At 38.8% G+C, this 16,821-nt stretch overlaps 1 protein-coding gene across 1 annotated transcript; it reads left to right on the top strand.

Annotated features, from left to right (window-relative positions):
- Window positions 1-4,022: 4,022 nt before the first annotated feature.
- APOBEC2 (apolipoprotein B mRNA editing enzyme catalytic subunit 2) lies at window positions 4,023-16,315 on the top strand. Its single transcript, XM_077481403.1, has 2 exons — window positions 4,023-4,291; window positions 11,638-16,315. Exons 1-2 carry the CDS (start codon window positions 4,152-4,154, stop codon window positions 12,200-12,202), a joined length of 705 nt encoding a protein of 234 aa, XP_077337529.1. The 5' UTR covers window positions 4,023-4,151; the 3' UTR covers window positions 12,203-16,315.
- The last annotated feature ends 506 nt before the right edge of the window (window positions 16,316-16,821 follow it).

Raw genomic sequence — 16,821 nt, 5'->3', positions numbered from 1 at the left:
CAGGGGTTAGTAAATGAGGTAACTCCACTTTGCAAAGAACACCCAATCACATGCAAGGAAAATTTTTAAAAAAATGTAATTTTTGCTTGCATGTGATGGGATGATGGAAGTCAGCAGAACTTCTGCTCATTTACTAAGCTCTGGAGCAACTGTACTTTGCAAAGTGCACAGTCTATTTGCCTTTAGTAAATCAGCCCCCTATATGTACCTTGCTGAACCAGCAGCCTAGCTCCATTAGTGTCAGGGCCACATGTGCTGCTCCATTTATTTAGAGAATGGCTATTTGGTTTGTCAGCTCTCACTGTATATATGAGATGTACAGGCTGGATTTGGCTTGCTAGCTTTTCTGCATAGGTCTTAAAAGCACGTTTATGCTTCATGCAAAAGTAGGTTAGTAGGACGCTGACTGTGAAAAAATACAGTTTAATAGCATTAATTCATATCACTGCCTAGTGAGTTTACAGCGGTGCCTGTTACTCTTTATGTATCACAGGGTGCAAGTCACATCACACCCTATTAGTTTTGCACAGTAGTACAAGCTGAAAACAGAAATTGTATCAGAATTAGACTGTTTTACAACTGAAATAGAAACATCTTTCTTACCATGTACAGTAGCTTTATCAGAATAAGGATTTCAACGATTAACCTGTTTCCTGCAAGTGTTTTATGTCGTTTTTTTGGGGTGTGGTGGGAAGGTATAAAAAAACAAGAGATACACTCTATGGCCAAATGTTTTGGGATGCCTGCCTTTACACGCACAAACATTTTAATGGCACCTCAGTCTTAGTCTGTAGGGTTCAATATTGAGTTGGCCCACCCTTTGCAGCTATAACAGCTTCAACTCTCCTGGAAAGGCTGTTCTCAAGGTTTAGGAGTGTGTCTATGGGAATGAGGTCAGGACTCTGTGCAGGCCAGTCAAGTTCCTACACCCCAAGCTTGCTCATCCATGTCTTTATTGACCTTGCTTTGTGCACTGGTGCTTAGTCATGTTGGAACTGGAAGGGGCCATCCCCAAACTGTTCTCACAAAGTTGGGAGCATGAAATTGTCCAAAATGTCTTGGTATGCTGACGCCTAAAGAGTTCCCTTTCTGGAACAAAGGGGCCAAGCCCAACCCCTGAAAAACAACCCCACACCATAATCCCCCCTCCATCAAATTATTTGGACCAGTACACAAAGCAAGGTCCATAAAGACACGGATGAGTGAGTTTGGCAAGATACATAAAGACATGAATGAGCAATTTGCTCCTGAAAAGTGAAAGATTACCCTTGTATAGCCTTGTATAGTGTACAAGACTTATTACCAGTGTCAACATTGTATTAAATATATTTCAGTATCGGTGAATACATTTTTATTTTTTTTTACAGAAATCATTAAAAACTTCATTCCACACTGCACAAGACACAAAACATACCCTAATTTGGTGATGGGATGAGGGCTTTGGCCATATTGACTGTATACCTATAGAGCAGGGGTGCCCAACCTTTTGAAGAGCGAGGGCCACTTAAGCGACTTGGTAACCGGTCACAGGGCACAATTAGTGGAGCGGGTGGATGGCATGTCCGTGTCCACTCTGCATTTGGAGAACAGACACGGATGCAGCCCGCAATACTTTTTAGCGGATCGTATTGGAGGTAGAACACAAGTCGGTTTATGTCTGCCACTACTTAGAGGTGAATGGAGGGTCCAGTTGTTCGGAATGTCGGACTGACCATGTGAAAGGGGTCCAAGGCTGCTTTCACAATGATGCGCTGTGGTTTACCCGCACCACGCTTGCAATGCAGTGTACCTTTGACTTTCCTGCAGTTTGCAATAGACTTCTATTATATTCTGCAGGTTTGGTGCACTTTCAGAAAGCTCACCAAACTCGCAGGTAATAATAGAAGTCTATGGCTCAGTGCAGTTATCCCACAGGAAAACTGCTCTGCACCTGCGGATCAGTTTGAAAGCAGCCCAGTAACCACTGCAGAAAAGATATGCCCATATATACACTGTGATTTTAGTAATAATACTGACCTTTAATAACAGTATTCTTTCTATTCTGTCCCAGAGCAGGAGGTCACGGGCCACATCAGAGTATGTTACTAATCCATCCTATTTGCTATCCCTTATTATATGAAGCATCGTGCCTATTTTGTTACAGAGCCACAATACTTTATTTCTGCATCCTCTACATATACACTGTCTGTTCTTATGCATGTAGCCAACTAAATTTTTATGCATCCTATTGACTAAGTATGGCTCATTGAACATCCTCATAACATATTATTTGATCACATTATCAAAGTCAGCTCATGGCAATATCTAGGTTAAACGCCTTGATAAGTGATACAATTATTTTCCGATTGTCTCTTCTGATAGGAATAAGCAATTGATGACTTTTTAAATCGATAGACCACATATGGGAAAGTGGATTTCAATAATTAAGATACAATTGTAACTTATGGTAGCCATAAACAATTTGATTTTTTTTTTTATCAGATTCATGTGTGATACAATCAAAATGATTGAATCCAGAAACAATTAATTAGCAATGACTTGTATTCCAATTGTTTTATACCATGTACACACGGTCGGAAATTCTGATGGAAAAAGTCTGATCGGATTATATTGTCGGAAAATCCGATCATGTGTGGCCTCTATCGGACTTTTTCTGTCAGAATTTCTGGCAGAAAAAGTTTGAGAGCTGGATCTAAAATTTTCCGACAACAAAATCCGATTGAACTTTTTCCGATCATGTGTAGAGAATTCCGACGCACAAAGTGCCACGCATGCTCAGAAAAAATTTGGAGACGAAAGCTATTGGCTACTGGCCTTTACATAGTCCTGTTGTATGTTTTGTACGTCACCTCGTTCCGAACGATCGGATTTTCCGACAACTTTGTGCGACCGTGTGTATGCAAGACAAGTTTCGGAAAAAATCAGACGGATTTTGTGGTCGGAATGTCCGACCGTGTGTATGGAGCATTAAGCCGCAAATCTCTGCTGATTTTTTCCTTCAGGTTTACCAAAACCATGTAGTAGAAGGGCCTGCCTGATTGCATACACATTGAAACCCCTAAGGTTTGACCTCATATTATATGGTTTTGGTAAATCTGATGGAAAAAATCAGCAGACAATCTGATAGTGTGTATGGGACTTTAGACTCAATTTTGATCTGGTTCAATCAACCTGAGCCAATCGACCAGGGTACAATATTATAGTTTGTTTTGAATCAACTGGATGCACTGAGATACTTTGTTCATGATTACATGGCAAAAAAAGAAATGCGACTGATAAGTTACTAGCCTATCTTAACTATCTACATCCACTTTCCTGCAATTATTCGCATTAGAAGAAATTGATCAGAAAATAAACAAATCCTTTATCGAAGCATGTTTGGCCACCAACACGATTGTAAATTATCGATTGCATTTCTATTTTAATTGTGTAATCACATAATCTGATCCATTGAAATATGGTGGTATTCATGAGCAAAAACATTTCCACCCCTGGCCCATTGACTCAGTTTGAAATAATCCCAATTAAATTGATCCAAAGGGAAGTTATGGATATTGGATTGTTTATGGTTATTAACACGGGAGCATTTGTGACCACCATTAACACCCACATTTTATAATAGGATCTTGAAGAGGAAATATAATCAGCTGCTTAGTGCTAGAATGTTCATTTTATTTTCTCTTTTTTATGTGTAAGTTTGACAACAATAGTTTTCTAGAAGTAAGCAAAAAAAAAACACAACTGCATGATGCAGTTTGTAGAGGAAAACTTCTTAAACAAACTGTTCCTCTAGATCCCGCACCTGTCCATTTGCTTAAATTGAGTAGCTTTGCACTTTCTGTCACTTCTGATAGGAAATAAAGTTGATTTACCTCTGTTTCTATAGCTGCAGTTCACAGGCAATGAGGGGATAAGTGAGTGTTAAGGAGTGGGGATATCCATTCCACAGAGGTCACCCTGTCACTCCCCAGCGCCATATTTAGAACCTGGATAAGACAGCTCTCCATCCATCTCCTCTATCAGCCCACCCCTGTCTCTATCAGTTTACAGCAAGCCTCCCTAGAGCCTTTCTGTTGCTTGCCTCTCCCATGCTACGTTCCTTTTTCTGCTTGTCTGCTCTTTAACTTATATATCCTATAAAAAAAATTAACATGTCCAAAAACCAGAACAAATCAGAACCTGTTGCAGCTGAAGAAGAGCCCTCTCAGAATGGTGGAAATGGCCAGGGAGCAAATGGGGAAGAGAAAAAGAAAGAACAAGAGGAACTGCCACCTTTTGAGGTGGTGGAAGGGTAAGTTACCAATGACTTTACATTGCGGTGTCACCACTGATAATGCTAATATAAATTGCACTATAGAAGTAAAAGCAAGCTGTTAGACTGGTAAGCATGTACTTGCACTTATGTGCCCTAGCACCAAGTTTTATGAGATGCTATTCGTTTTTATTAAAATATCTTTTTGATGTAGATTAAGAACTTATTGCATATATTTTATGATGGTACTTTAATATTAGCAATTTCATTTAAAGGCTTTGGTGTTGGCAAGCTCATTCATTTTTTTTAGACGTTTTCATGAGTTATGTTTGAATTGTCTGTTGAGGTTCAGGGAATTTATGTACGGGCATTTTTCACAATCATCTGCCATCTTTTTGGTGCAATGACACTTATCAAAATCATATACAGCTTTCATGTACTATGTCTATATTTGAGAACTGTTCAGTTAATGTGGTAGATGTTAAAGCACCAGGGTTAGCTAAGCTAGTATGTTTGAGATGTTTTTCATTTTTAGTGATATTATTCATCATGTAAAATGAGATGACATTTCCCTGCTTGTCAATCAGGTGGTAGGCCAATCTCATGTTTGTAAAGAAAAACTCAGAGTTATAGGGGCTGAAACAAAGGAAACATAAGACAGTAATATATTTGCTGTAATTTGCTAACATGCAAAAGAATGAAACAAGAAATTGAATTAGTTGCTTTTGGAATAGTTTATGGTTATTTGTTAGTTTTTGAATCAGATGCAGAATCTTGTTAATGGGCCAAATACTGTTTTTTTAAATTTACAGGTATAAGGGATGTATATGGTATGTGTGATATACTGATTACAGTGCTTACTGAGTTATTCTAAAGAGACAAATAGTTATGACTATAGTAAAATTATATTTTCAACTGCATGTACATAAATGTCTGTTAGAATATGGGATTTTGTTTTCAGTAGGCTGATTAAAAGATTGAGGCACGTGAGATCTTTCTTACCCTCACCACCCAGATTCATTGACCCTGTACTCTGTCCCTCTCAGCAATATAAATAACCTTTTTTTTTGTCTGTTTTTAGTTTTTTTAAATATTATTATCATTTTTGCCCAGGACCACCACCATTCTCTCCTAGGTGAGAGCGGCATTTTCTTGCTCCGTCTGCCTCCTGGGATACCGCATCGCATATCACAGGAGGCTGCAATAGTAGGGAGTCACAGCGGCCAGTGAGTGGAGCTGGCTCACGTCGTCGGAGACTTGCTGCCTGAACTCAGAAAAGGTTGCCAGCTTCCAATGACTGAGTAGGACAAAGATGGTGGCGTGGAACCTGAGCTGGTGCAACTGATCAGCAGATTGCAGCAGGACAACTTTGCATCTGCTGAGCAGGTGATTTTCTAAAACAAGGACAATGCTGTTTGGTAGGTAATGGGGATTAAAAAAAAAACAAAATCGCGGGACTAGGGAAGTTCCACTTCAAAATAAAAAGTATCTGAATTTGATATTTCCATCATAAGTCTAAAAAATAAGGAGTTTACTTTTTTCTGGAATAATGGGCAGAGCCATTCAAATCACCCCTAGGCCACAAGCACTGGTTTCACCACAAATACAGTCTAGTTAGGCCTAAATAGTTATAATATTAGGCTACATTTGTGCTGTAAATTGAAGGTTCAAGACACTTTAATATTTATCTGTCTTAGTTGTCTAAAGCCTGCAAAATACATATCACAATGGGAAGTTTTCAATGGGATAGTTACCAATGAATTTTCAACAATCTGACCTGTTTTTACTGTTCCCAAAGCAGAAACAGCAATGAACTCCTCTCCAGTTACAATCACAACCACAGCTGCTATATCCCTGTTACGTGTCTATTTTTACTTCTTTAGTTTCACACCCTCAATACCCCATGTAAGTAGTGAGAAAAACACTATATAGCTGTTAATCAGAGACAACTCTCATGCACCTATTTTACACATCTTTAGATTAAAAGACAGCATTTCCTAAAATCAGGATGGTGACATAAATGTTTGTTTGCAAAGTTTTTTTTTTTTTTTTTTTTTAGAGTTGCCTGGTGGAAATCGTTTTGTACATAAAATTACTAATAAATACATTTTTGATGTTATCTAATGCATTTGTCACATACCAGTTTGGATCAAAGCTGTGCAGGGAGTGCATTATAAGCAAACTATTTGTATATACATATTGAGATAAAACTGAAACCACCTATCATGGTAGAGCATGAACCAGTCCCATTCCTAAAGTTGAACACTCCTGGATATTTACTACCTGACCTTTCGCCTGGATATTAATACATAAGTCCTGGTAAAAATGTTTTTATACATTTTTAAAAGGTTTTCTCAGTTATATTTCACTTGCTAACATTAACATGTGTTACATGAAATGTTACATGTAATGTTGGATGACAAGTACAAGCAGAGCCAGAAACTTAAACTATTATTTACCAGACTTAAAAAGGATAATATATGCATCCTGTATGGTTTACAGGTTTGGTACTGTAATGCTTTTTTGTTAACAAATTAAAAAAGCACCCCCTTTAAGGATACCGCTGAGGCATACCAGACATATCACAAGTATACCTGTGGCTGAGAGACTGGCATGCATAAGACCATGTTTTGAGAACATTTAGTCTATACAACCATCTTGGCTGCTATCAACTTTATTGACGCCTTGCGATATGGATTTTTCAGCAATCCATAGAATTTATACCACTTAAACACATTAACAATGCACTAGCTACAAAAAACAATAAGCACAACTCCAAAGTCATACTATTAACCTCCCTGGCGGTATGATTCAGTCTGGAATAAGGTGCTGAAAGCGGTACAATTATTTTGTATGGAAATCTGGTGTTTTATTTTGTAGTCCTGTAATTCTTAGGAATAACGCTCTTAAATCTGTTCAAACCAGAGTCTAGCAGACATCCCGGGTATGATAAAGTTTATAATATAATAAAGAATAATAAAAAATATTCAATAATGTAATCAAATCCTAAAACACTGAAAAAGGGACAAGTTTTGGTTGCTATGGACAATCTCCACATTCCAGGCAGAAAAAAAACAGTATTTATAATATAAAAGTGCATGCAGGGCACGCACAGACCACTAGGGACAAAGGGGGTGTGTATTTTTTAATACAGCACTGTAATCTGTAAGATTACAGTGCTGTGTGTGTTTTGTGTACTTTTACTTTTTTGAATTTGCCGCCGTTCTCCGCTCCCGTGCGCCGTAACGTCGCAGGGAACGGAGCTCAGCGGCACTCGGCACTGTGAATCGAGCGGAGGACAGCTCAATCACACAGCGTGGCGGACATCGCTGGATCCAGGGGACAAGGTAAGTAACTCTCCCTGTGTCCTCCCCTGCATCGAGCAATGCGATCCCGAGTCTGGCTCGGGGTTACCGCTCCTGTAATTAAAATCCCAACCCGAGCCAGACTCGGGATTACCGCTAGGGGGGTTAAAACTTTCTGATGGCTTTGATACAGTTGACCACCCACTCCTCCTCAAAAAGCTCCATTCCCTTGGCCTCCAAGACTCCGCTTTTTCCTCTTTTTTTTTTTCTCCTACCTATAATCCCTCCTTTGGCATCACCTGCAACTCTATCTCTTACCCTTTACCTCTTTCAATAGGGATCTTCCAGGCTATGTCCTTGGACCTCTTCTGTTATCTACAACATATCTATGTCTCCTCTCCTTGAATAGTTGATACATTTCCATGGTTTCCAATACCATAGCTATACTGATGACATTGAAATCTATCTGCCTACTCCTCAGCTCGCCCTCCTTGTGCATCATCAATTTACTAACTGACATATCAGTATGGATGTCAAACTGCTTCCTAAAAGTCAATCTTTTCAAAACTATGCTCATAATATTTCCTCTTCCTTATGTCCCCTCCCCCGGCTTCAACAGCACAATTATCAGTCCCTCCCCTCATGCCAGGGTGCTAGGTGTAATCCTGGACTTTGAACTCTTTCAGCCAAATTACTTATTCACTTCCTTGTCTCTCTCCTCAACATTTGCAAATGTAAAACCTCTACAGAGGCTATCCTCCCTTCAATCTATCATGCATGCCCTGCCATACTCATCCACCTTACCAACTGTTTATTGTCTGCCACTCCTTTCTGCCAGACCCTCCACTGGCTCCTGCTTGCACAACAAATACAATTCAAAATACAAACAGCAGCATACAAAACCATTCACCGCTGTCTCGAGCTACATCACTATCTTCTCAAGATTTCACCCAAACATTTCTTTTCACTTCCCACAAGTCTCCTGATCTCTAGTTCCCTCATTACCTCCTCCTATGCTCACCTTCAAGACTTCTCTAGAGCATCCCCCTTCCTCAGGAACATAATACCCCAAACAATCTCCTACTCTGTGCCATTAGGCAATTTCTTAAAACTCTTCAGAGAAGCCTATACTGACTCTATGTAACAACAAAACTTTTACTATCTCCACCATTCATTCCTTCACAGTTGTTACCTTTTGCATCACTTGCCCTTCCCTTATAGATTTTAAGCTGCATAAGCCAGGCCTTCGTTACCCTCCTGTCTTAAATTATTTTGTAACTCAGCGGTCTCAGAATATTGTAAAACCTGCACAAACTGCTGACACTATATAAATCCCAAATAATAATGATATCAGAATGTCGCTTAATCAGGAGTTTAAAGGTGCAAACTCACAAGTGCTATTTAAAGGTGGAAGTACCTCTGTAGGTGCCCCCCTGACTGCTCCTGTTGCAGTGGCGTGATTGAATATACTTCATGCACGGCAAAAACATACTTGAAATGTTGTTAGTAATTTTGTCAGCCCGCTGTATCCTGAATAATGTTGAAATGTGCTAAAGAAACAGTAAATTGATTTGAGTTTTGAAAGGAACCTGTTTCTTTGTATATTGAAATAAAGTAGGAAAGGATGAAAATCTCATTGCGTTTTATTCTCTGTAGACAGTTTACGAGTTTTTAACTACACAATTTTCCTGTTCCTAAAGCCACCATTTGTTACTGCTGTTCCTGACTAATGCATCCTGATTGCAAAACTCACATTTCCATTGGAAAAGATTTAATATAACAGGCTGAAATATGCCTTTGACAGACTTTGGTCACAATGCTACATTCCAAAAATGGTGCAATTTTTGCAATGTTGCTCAAATTGGTCTCATTGCTTAATAATAGCAAAGCATATGATCAGCCTTAGGTATTGTCTGCTGCAATCCCTATCCCCAGCCTAAACAGTAACAATGCTGAAATCTCTGACAATACATTTGGCGACTCCTGTTTCTGCTGTGAGATATTCTGGATTAATATAGCGATGACAGATGATAGGAGAAGCCTAGAGCAAAGCTAAAAATATCTTCAACATTTCTGTGACACTGAGAGGTTACGGTGACAGATGCTTTTTGCAGGGCATCACAATCACATAGGCAAAAGGGAATACATTTTGTTATCTCTAACATGGCAATACTTCCAAAGAAAGAAACTATGGCACATGGGATGCATTTATCTCTCTCCAGGAAGACACAAATGCAAGCATATTATGTATTGTATTATCAAGTACACAAGGTAACATATGGTAGAAAGATCTGATGGACAGTAATGCTTCTACAGGCAATATAATACAGAAAGCTGTAAGACAGGGAGTATATATAAAGGAAGAATTTATGCTGCCCCTATGCAAGGAACGTGTCCTTTCCTCTGCATGGTGACAGTGACAGGTGGAGTAAACAATGGTGAATGTGATTCCTCTATCGGCATTTGCAGGCTTTAACTTCTGTGCTGTGGTATAGTCATCCTAATTATTATACAGGGTCATAAGTGTACATGACAGGGCACCATAGCCAAACTTCTATCTTAAAGGCTGTGTTACTAATGAGAAGTATGCCTTTCTAGAACAGCAGCTAAAAATTCGGATTGCAAATTGCTTGCATACTGTCTACAAAATGAGTTGCCATATGCTACAGTTGCCTACATCATTATGCCTTCACACAGTACTGCTGGGTTCCCTGTGCTGCTGGGTGCTATAGCATTGACACAGCTTACTATGTCTGTAGTTATATTTTAAAGCGAAACTCCAGCCACAACTTTTTATTACATTTTGGGTAGCTAGGAATGATTAAAGCTAAAATGTTTTACCGTCATCTGTATCCCTATCCGATACAGAAACTTAGACCAAGAGATATATCAAGACTTTACTTTTAATTCTATTTTTTCTTTTTGTATAGACATACGATTTTAACAAGTCTGTTTCAATTCACTTTCTGTCTCACTTTCTCTGCTGGAAGTCTGTTCCAAGCATCCACTACTCTTCCTATAAAACAATATTTTAATATTTGTAGGGTTAGTTTTTTTAAGCTTTCCTTTTGCTACTTTAGATTCATGCTTCTGTATTCTTGATCTTAGCTTTACACTAAAAATACGACTGTCCTAAACTTTATTCAAACCATTAATCTGTTTAAAGGTTTCAGCAATGTCTCCCTTTTCCCTCCTTTATTCAAGACTGTACATATTGAAGTGATTGTAAAGGCAGAAGGTCTTTTATATTAATGCATTCTTTGTATTAAGATCAAAAAAACCTTCTGTGTGCAGAAGCCCCCTAATACTTACCTTAGCTCCCTCTCAATTCAGCGATGTTGCACGAGAACCTCGGTTATCCGGGACTCTCCCTCCTCATTGGCAGACGACAGCTCCCGCTGCTGGCAATTAAAGTGAGTGAGCCAATGGGGAGAGAAAGCGGGCGGGGCCGGCCACTGCTCTGTGTCTGAATGGACACAGGGAGCTGATGCTCATCTCAGATGCCCCAATAGCTTGCTGCGGGGTCACTCAACAGAAGGGCAGGGCCAGGAGTGCCCAAGAGGGACCCGAGAAGAGGAAGATTCGGGCTGCTCTGTGCAAAACCACTGCACAGAGCAGGTAAGAATTTTTATTTTTTGTTAAGAAAAAAAAAACTGAGACTTTACAATCACATTAAGTTTCTCCAGTCTCTCCTGATATGTTTTATCTCTAATATTTTGCATTGTTTTTTATTTCCCGCCTCTAAACTCTTTCTATCTAATCAATATATTTTGTAAGTGAGGTCTCCAGTCTTTTGCACAGTATTAATACATGAACATGCAGAGAGGTACAGTAGTTTCTCCTACAGGGACACAGAATATTTTTTTCTGCCCATGCTTTCCTGCTTCAGTAACAACCACTCATTTCTTCTATAGCCATCAGAAAGATGAAAAATTAGGGAAATCTATCCAATGAGCTTTTAGAAAGAAGTGAAGATATCACAAAAATGTAAAATCTTTAGTACCCTATCTAAAATGAAATAACTTTATTTTCAATATTTTATATTTGTTTTTAATAACTATGTCTGCTTTCTATCTCTAGGAGTCGCATCCCTGCCTCTTCCTTTAAGTTCCAGTTTAAGAATGTAGAGTACAGTTCTGGACGAAATAAAACTCTTCTGTGCTACACTGTGGAACGAGCAGAAGGTCAGATCTTCCGTGGGTACTTAGAGGATGAACATGTCTCTGCCCATGCAGAAGAGGCTTTCTTCACCAATGTCCTACCACAATACATCTCCTCAAGTCCAGTTTCTATAACATGTTATGTGTCATCCAGCCCCTGTGTCAACTGTGCTGCCTCCATTGCTCGGTGTCTACGACGTTACAAAACTTTGAAACTTCATTTGGTTGTGGCACGGCTCTTCCAATGGGAAGAATCAGAAATCCGTGGGGCTCTGCGAGCTATAAACGCTGCAGGCTGTAAGCTTCGAATGATGAAAAGTTCCGACTACTTACATGTATGGCAAAATTTTGTGGAGCCTGACATCATATTAGATGAAGAAGGGCAAGTTGAGCCACAGGGCGAGGAAGAAGTCTTTATACCCTGGGAGGATTTAGATGAAAATGCCAAATATTACGAGGAAAAGCTTGCAGAAATTTTGAGATAAGCAACTGTTGTGCCACTGAAATGCCACAGCACATTGTGCTGCAGTTGTTTTTGGCCTGGCTTGTTACTTTCTTGACAAATGTTATTTTTGGTTCTCAGACTTACCATGTACAACTTGCTTTCTTCGTTACTTCTCCATTGGAGGAAATTACTAAATGCTACCTTTTTACTAAAATTAATTTGCTAGTTTAGTGTAGTTGCAATAATTTATGAATTATGATACATACAAATGCAAAATGTAGGTATATTGTTATTTTGAATGGTTTGTTATTTCTTGGAGAAGATCCCATTTATACATATAGTTAGAAAAACAGTAATGTCAGAACATTTGGGGTTAAAGGGTTTTTATAAAGTGTTTTTTTTTTTTTTTTAATCTCTTTAATAATTGTAAATGATAATCCTCAGTAACAATTCAGTAATAAATAAAAAGGTTTATAAATGTTAAATGCCTTTTAAAATACACAAGTGGTAAGCCACAGTAAAGTATGTGACCGTTTACCCTGTGCATTGTACGCATGCAAGGTAACATGTTATTGTGTGTTAAGTTGCATTAAGACTGCTTAATTTATTTTTAATGAGCTGGCAGTGTACCTTAACCATAAAAAATGGACATAAGCCTTTTTTTGATGTTTATAGGACTTCAAATAATGAAGTGCGTTATTGGGATAATGATTTATAATAAATAAATTGCTCAGTCAACTCAACTGGCAGTTTAAAGCTAAAGATAAGGTGAAAACTAAATGGTAAACACTTTAAAAAGGAGATTCAGTTTAAAGTGGACCTTGAACTAAAATGCAAGGTGTGATCTTTATATCACACCTCCCTTGTATTTCAAATTTCTGCATGATAGCTGTAAAAAAAAAACATACGTTTGAGGAAAAAGTTATAAAACATACTCACTGTACCCTACTGGTAGCTTCTGCACTAGAGAAAGTTAAGTCATGAGCCTTACAGCAAGATCCCAGGGAATGCTTAGTATCTCAAATCGCATGAGAAGATGCTCCATCACCATGTTGGATTTGGGTTACTCAGCATGTAAGAGGCACTTTGCTATTGGCTAATAATGGTGCCCATGAGTCCCTGCCATTCTCTTGTCATTGTTAGAATACTGTCCCTCCTGCTGAGAACAACCCCTCTACCATATTGTGCTCCACTCCGTGCCAGAGGCCTCCACATGACATTCCTGGGATTGCTGAACTTTACTGATAGTACCCGGGAAATGCCATAAAAGTCACATCACTTTGACATACATTCCGGAGTCATTCAACAATACATAGTCAATCACATTTAGTCAACAGTTTGCACTAGTCACATGTGAAAGCATATGCAGCACTTTAAGCAGCCACCTCCCTCGAACAGGCTCTCCTTCCACCCAGGGTCATTAGTACTTTCAGGATTGGGTTCTCTGTAGGCATCTCCTCCAAAAGGTACACTTCTATCATGACCCTGCAGGTGAATAGCCTAACCCAGTAAACTCTTAGCCTGGCCAGAAAGGCCTTTTGCAAACCACCCTAGCCCTCACCTCCAACCCCCGATCTAAAAGGGGCCTAGTACCCGATGATACTGTCTGCTGTAGCCTGAAACCATTCTGGCACAGAGCCATATAGTAACAGACTAGCACCTGCCTACATGTAACCTTGAGGTCTCGCTAGGAGGACCATGATGTTACCTACTCCAGCGCAGAAGCCAATTGTAAGGTAAGTATATTTTCTAATGGTTTTTTTTTTCATGTGGTGACAGAATCTATCTGGATTTATAAATTTTATGTAATCTGAAAACTATTGTGACTAGAGTGGCAGAGGACATATGTGCACAAGTGCAGGCATATCAAACATTGATCCAAATGAAGTGGTATCCAAAAAAGGCCATATTATGTCTATAGTATGTCTATTGAGGGCCACACCTACCTAATTCAAGAACAAAGTACTTTGTTAATTAATGTTAGAGTAATAACTACAATGTACAGTTTTGTATCTCAGAGAAAAGGACTGTATTACATTTCCTGAAGTATTTTGCTGCAAAATTACTTAAGTAATACCCAAAGAACAGATGGTGTTCTGACATTACTGAGAGCCACAAGCAAGAATTTAGGGGACTATATATGGCCCACAAAGATAGAGTTTTACATACTGGAATTAAAGGGTCAGTCCACTCAAAAGAGATATATTTAGGTAAAGCCTGGTGGGCTTAGTCAGTCCCTGATATCTTATATGTGCTTGATCCTCCAACAGCAACATCTGTCTGCCATACCCTTCTAATCTTTGGAGGTTACAGTCCTGACTGCATTTTTCAATGATCTAAAATAAAAAAAGTTCAAGAGGGAGTGTAGTATCTTCTCATATTGACTACAGTAGGTGTACAATCCCAAAAAAAACGCAGACAAGATGTCTCCGAAAAAGAGTAGTTATGTCTCCGAAAAAGATATAAGAAAAATCAATGCTGTAAATGATCAATGTTCACAAAATTGGTATTTTAATTTTTGGAGATGTTACATTTAAAATACCTGGTCCACATCTGCCATATTGGATACGGTTTCACCCTCAACTTATAGCTTAAGGCACCCTTTCATGCATCTACAATGACAATCAAGAAAGTGTGCAAGCCAGTCTATCTGTAATACACAGTCCTGACATTACCATAAATAATGGCCTGTAAAAATGTTGTTTTAGGCCTAGTACAACATTTTTTTTCAACCCAGTGGGCTAAATGAAAACGAATGTAAAAAATCGGGAGGAGCCGCTGTGCTAACAATGCGATATAAGATTAGCGATCTCCCCCATTTAGCAATTTCTAGGGGGATGGCCCCCCTGCCAGAACACACTGGTTAGTGCTTGGCAGACCTTTTTTGGTTATGCCACTTCGACGGAAGCTGGCTGAATGACCAGCTTCTATCGGACCAGCTGCTGTACACACGAGCTGAATGACAGCTGGTTTCTATTGAACCAGCCAACGCCGCCCCAAATTTAGCCACTGTGTACGTCCTTTTAGTTTTTGAATAAGCTCAGTCCAATAAAGGTGGATTTTAGGGGCTTTTAGAACAATACTTCACCCCCCCCCCCCCCCCCCGTCTTCCCTTTACTTGATCTTATCATGTTATTACCCTTTACTTGATCTCTTCATTTTATTACCTTAAATTTTTGTAATTTACTCATTTTCTGCATACATTTTTTCCCTTCGATTAGTGTATTTTTCTGTGCTTCTTATTGATTTCCAACAGCACTTCTTTATGTTTCTGTTTTATAATGTCCTCCTTTTCAATGTTTATTATTGATAAACCCATTATGTTTTAAGTCCTGAATACCTTGGTACTTTTAGAAAAATGAAACCCAAGCACGAAAAAAGTAATATATTGCAGCTTTCCAATCTTTATGTGGTGGTTCTGTAAAGCCCCATACACACTATCAGTTTTTCTACTGAGTTTTTCCTTCAGATTTACCAAAACCATATAATATGAGGTCAAACCTTAGGAATTTCAATGTGTATGTAATCAGGCAGGCCTTTGCACTACATGGTTTTGGTAAACCTGTAAACCGGAAAAACTGATAGTGTGTATGGGGCTTTAGTTTTCTTTTTTTCGGGCTAAGCGTATTGTTAGCAAATACAGAAAATTATTGATCTTCCAGAAGTACAGTGTCCTTGTCACTTCCTGTGAGCTTAAAAAAGCACAAAGAACTTTCTCTCTTTTCTTTAAACTACTATTCCCACCACCACCCCTATGTAATGGTGATAAACAAAGGCAGACATAAGTGTTCTTAGTTCCCTCCATAGGTACAGTGCAGCAGCAAGCATGGCCACCCTAGGACAAAAAAAGTAAATGAAAGCAGCCACGCTGGTAGGCTGCTATATATTACAATGTTTTTTTTTTTTTTTTTTTTTTGGGGGGGGGGGGGGGTAGAAATGCTTTACATATCGAAATTTTGGGATGTATTAGAAAGCAAATAATTCTTTGGAATGGATTACACTGGAATGACAATGCTAATTGTTCTTTTATTATGTAACTTTTTTTTTTTGTTTTATTGTGTTGCGGGTGGTTTGGATAAGAATGGCTGCCGTGGACATGGGTTTGTGCTCCACTATTTAGTCAAAATTAAAAGTTTGTTGAGTATTTCCTAAATGTGTCTACTTGTGTTCTGGTTATTTGGGCCAGTGAGGGACAGGCCTAGTGTTACTGTCTTCTGCTAAACAGCAGTCACCTGCATGTTGTTTCAGACATTTCAAGACCACATTCACACACTAGTATCTATGCGTACCCCCTAGGTCACTAGAACTAGTGCCCCCATTAAAAAAATATCCCCTCTATTACATTTCTGGGGACAACCAAAGAATGTAAGATTTTCATTTACTTTCACGTTCAATGATAATGGTAAATAATAATAATGGAGAGGGTGAATTTCCCTAAAGTGGAACTTTACCCATTACAGCTTTATAAAGAAAAGAATGTTCTTTAGCAAGAAACATACATTCCACATTAATAATTACGCTACTAAAATTAGTTTGTGCTGTAAATTGCCTCCAACATTGCTCCTGTTTCTTCTTGCTGGAGGCTGCCATTTTGCAGAAGCTCAGAGCCGCTGAGCAGCAGTAAGTCATAAAGTGGAACTAATACTATCAATTCAAAAA

This window comes from Lithobates pipiens, unplaced genomic scaffold (genome assembly GCF_037356315.1).
Source record: "Lithobates pipiens isolate NorthernLeopardFrog02 unplaced genomic scaffold, aLitPip1_a1.2 Scaffold_16, whole genome shotgun sequence".
Taxonomy (NCBI): Eukaryota; Metazoa; Chordata; class Amphibia; order Anura; family Ranidae; genus Lithobates; species Lithobates pipiens.
Note: the sequence above shows the minus strand (reverse complement) of the source record. Positions and strands in the feature narration are given on the sequence as shown.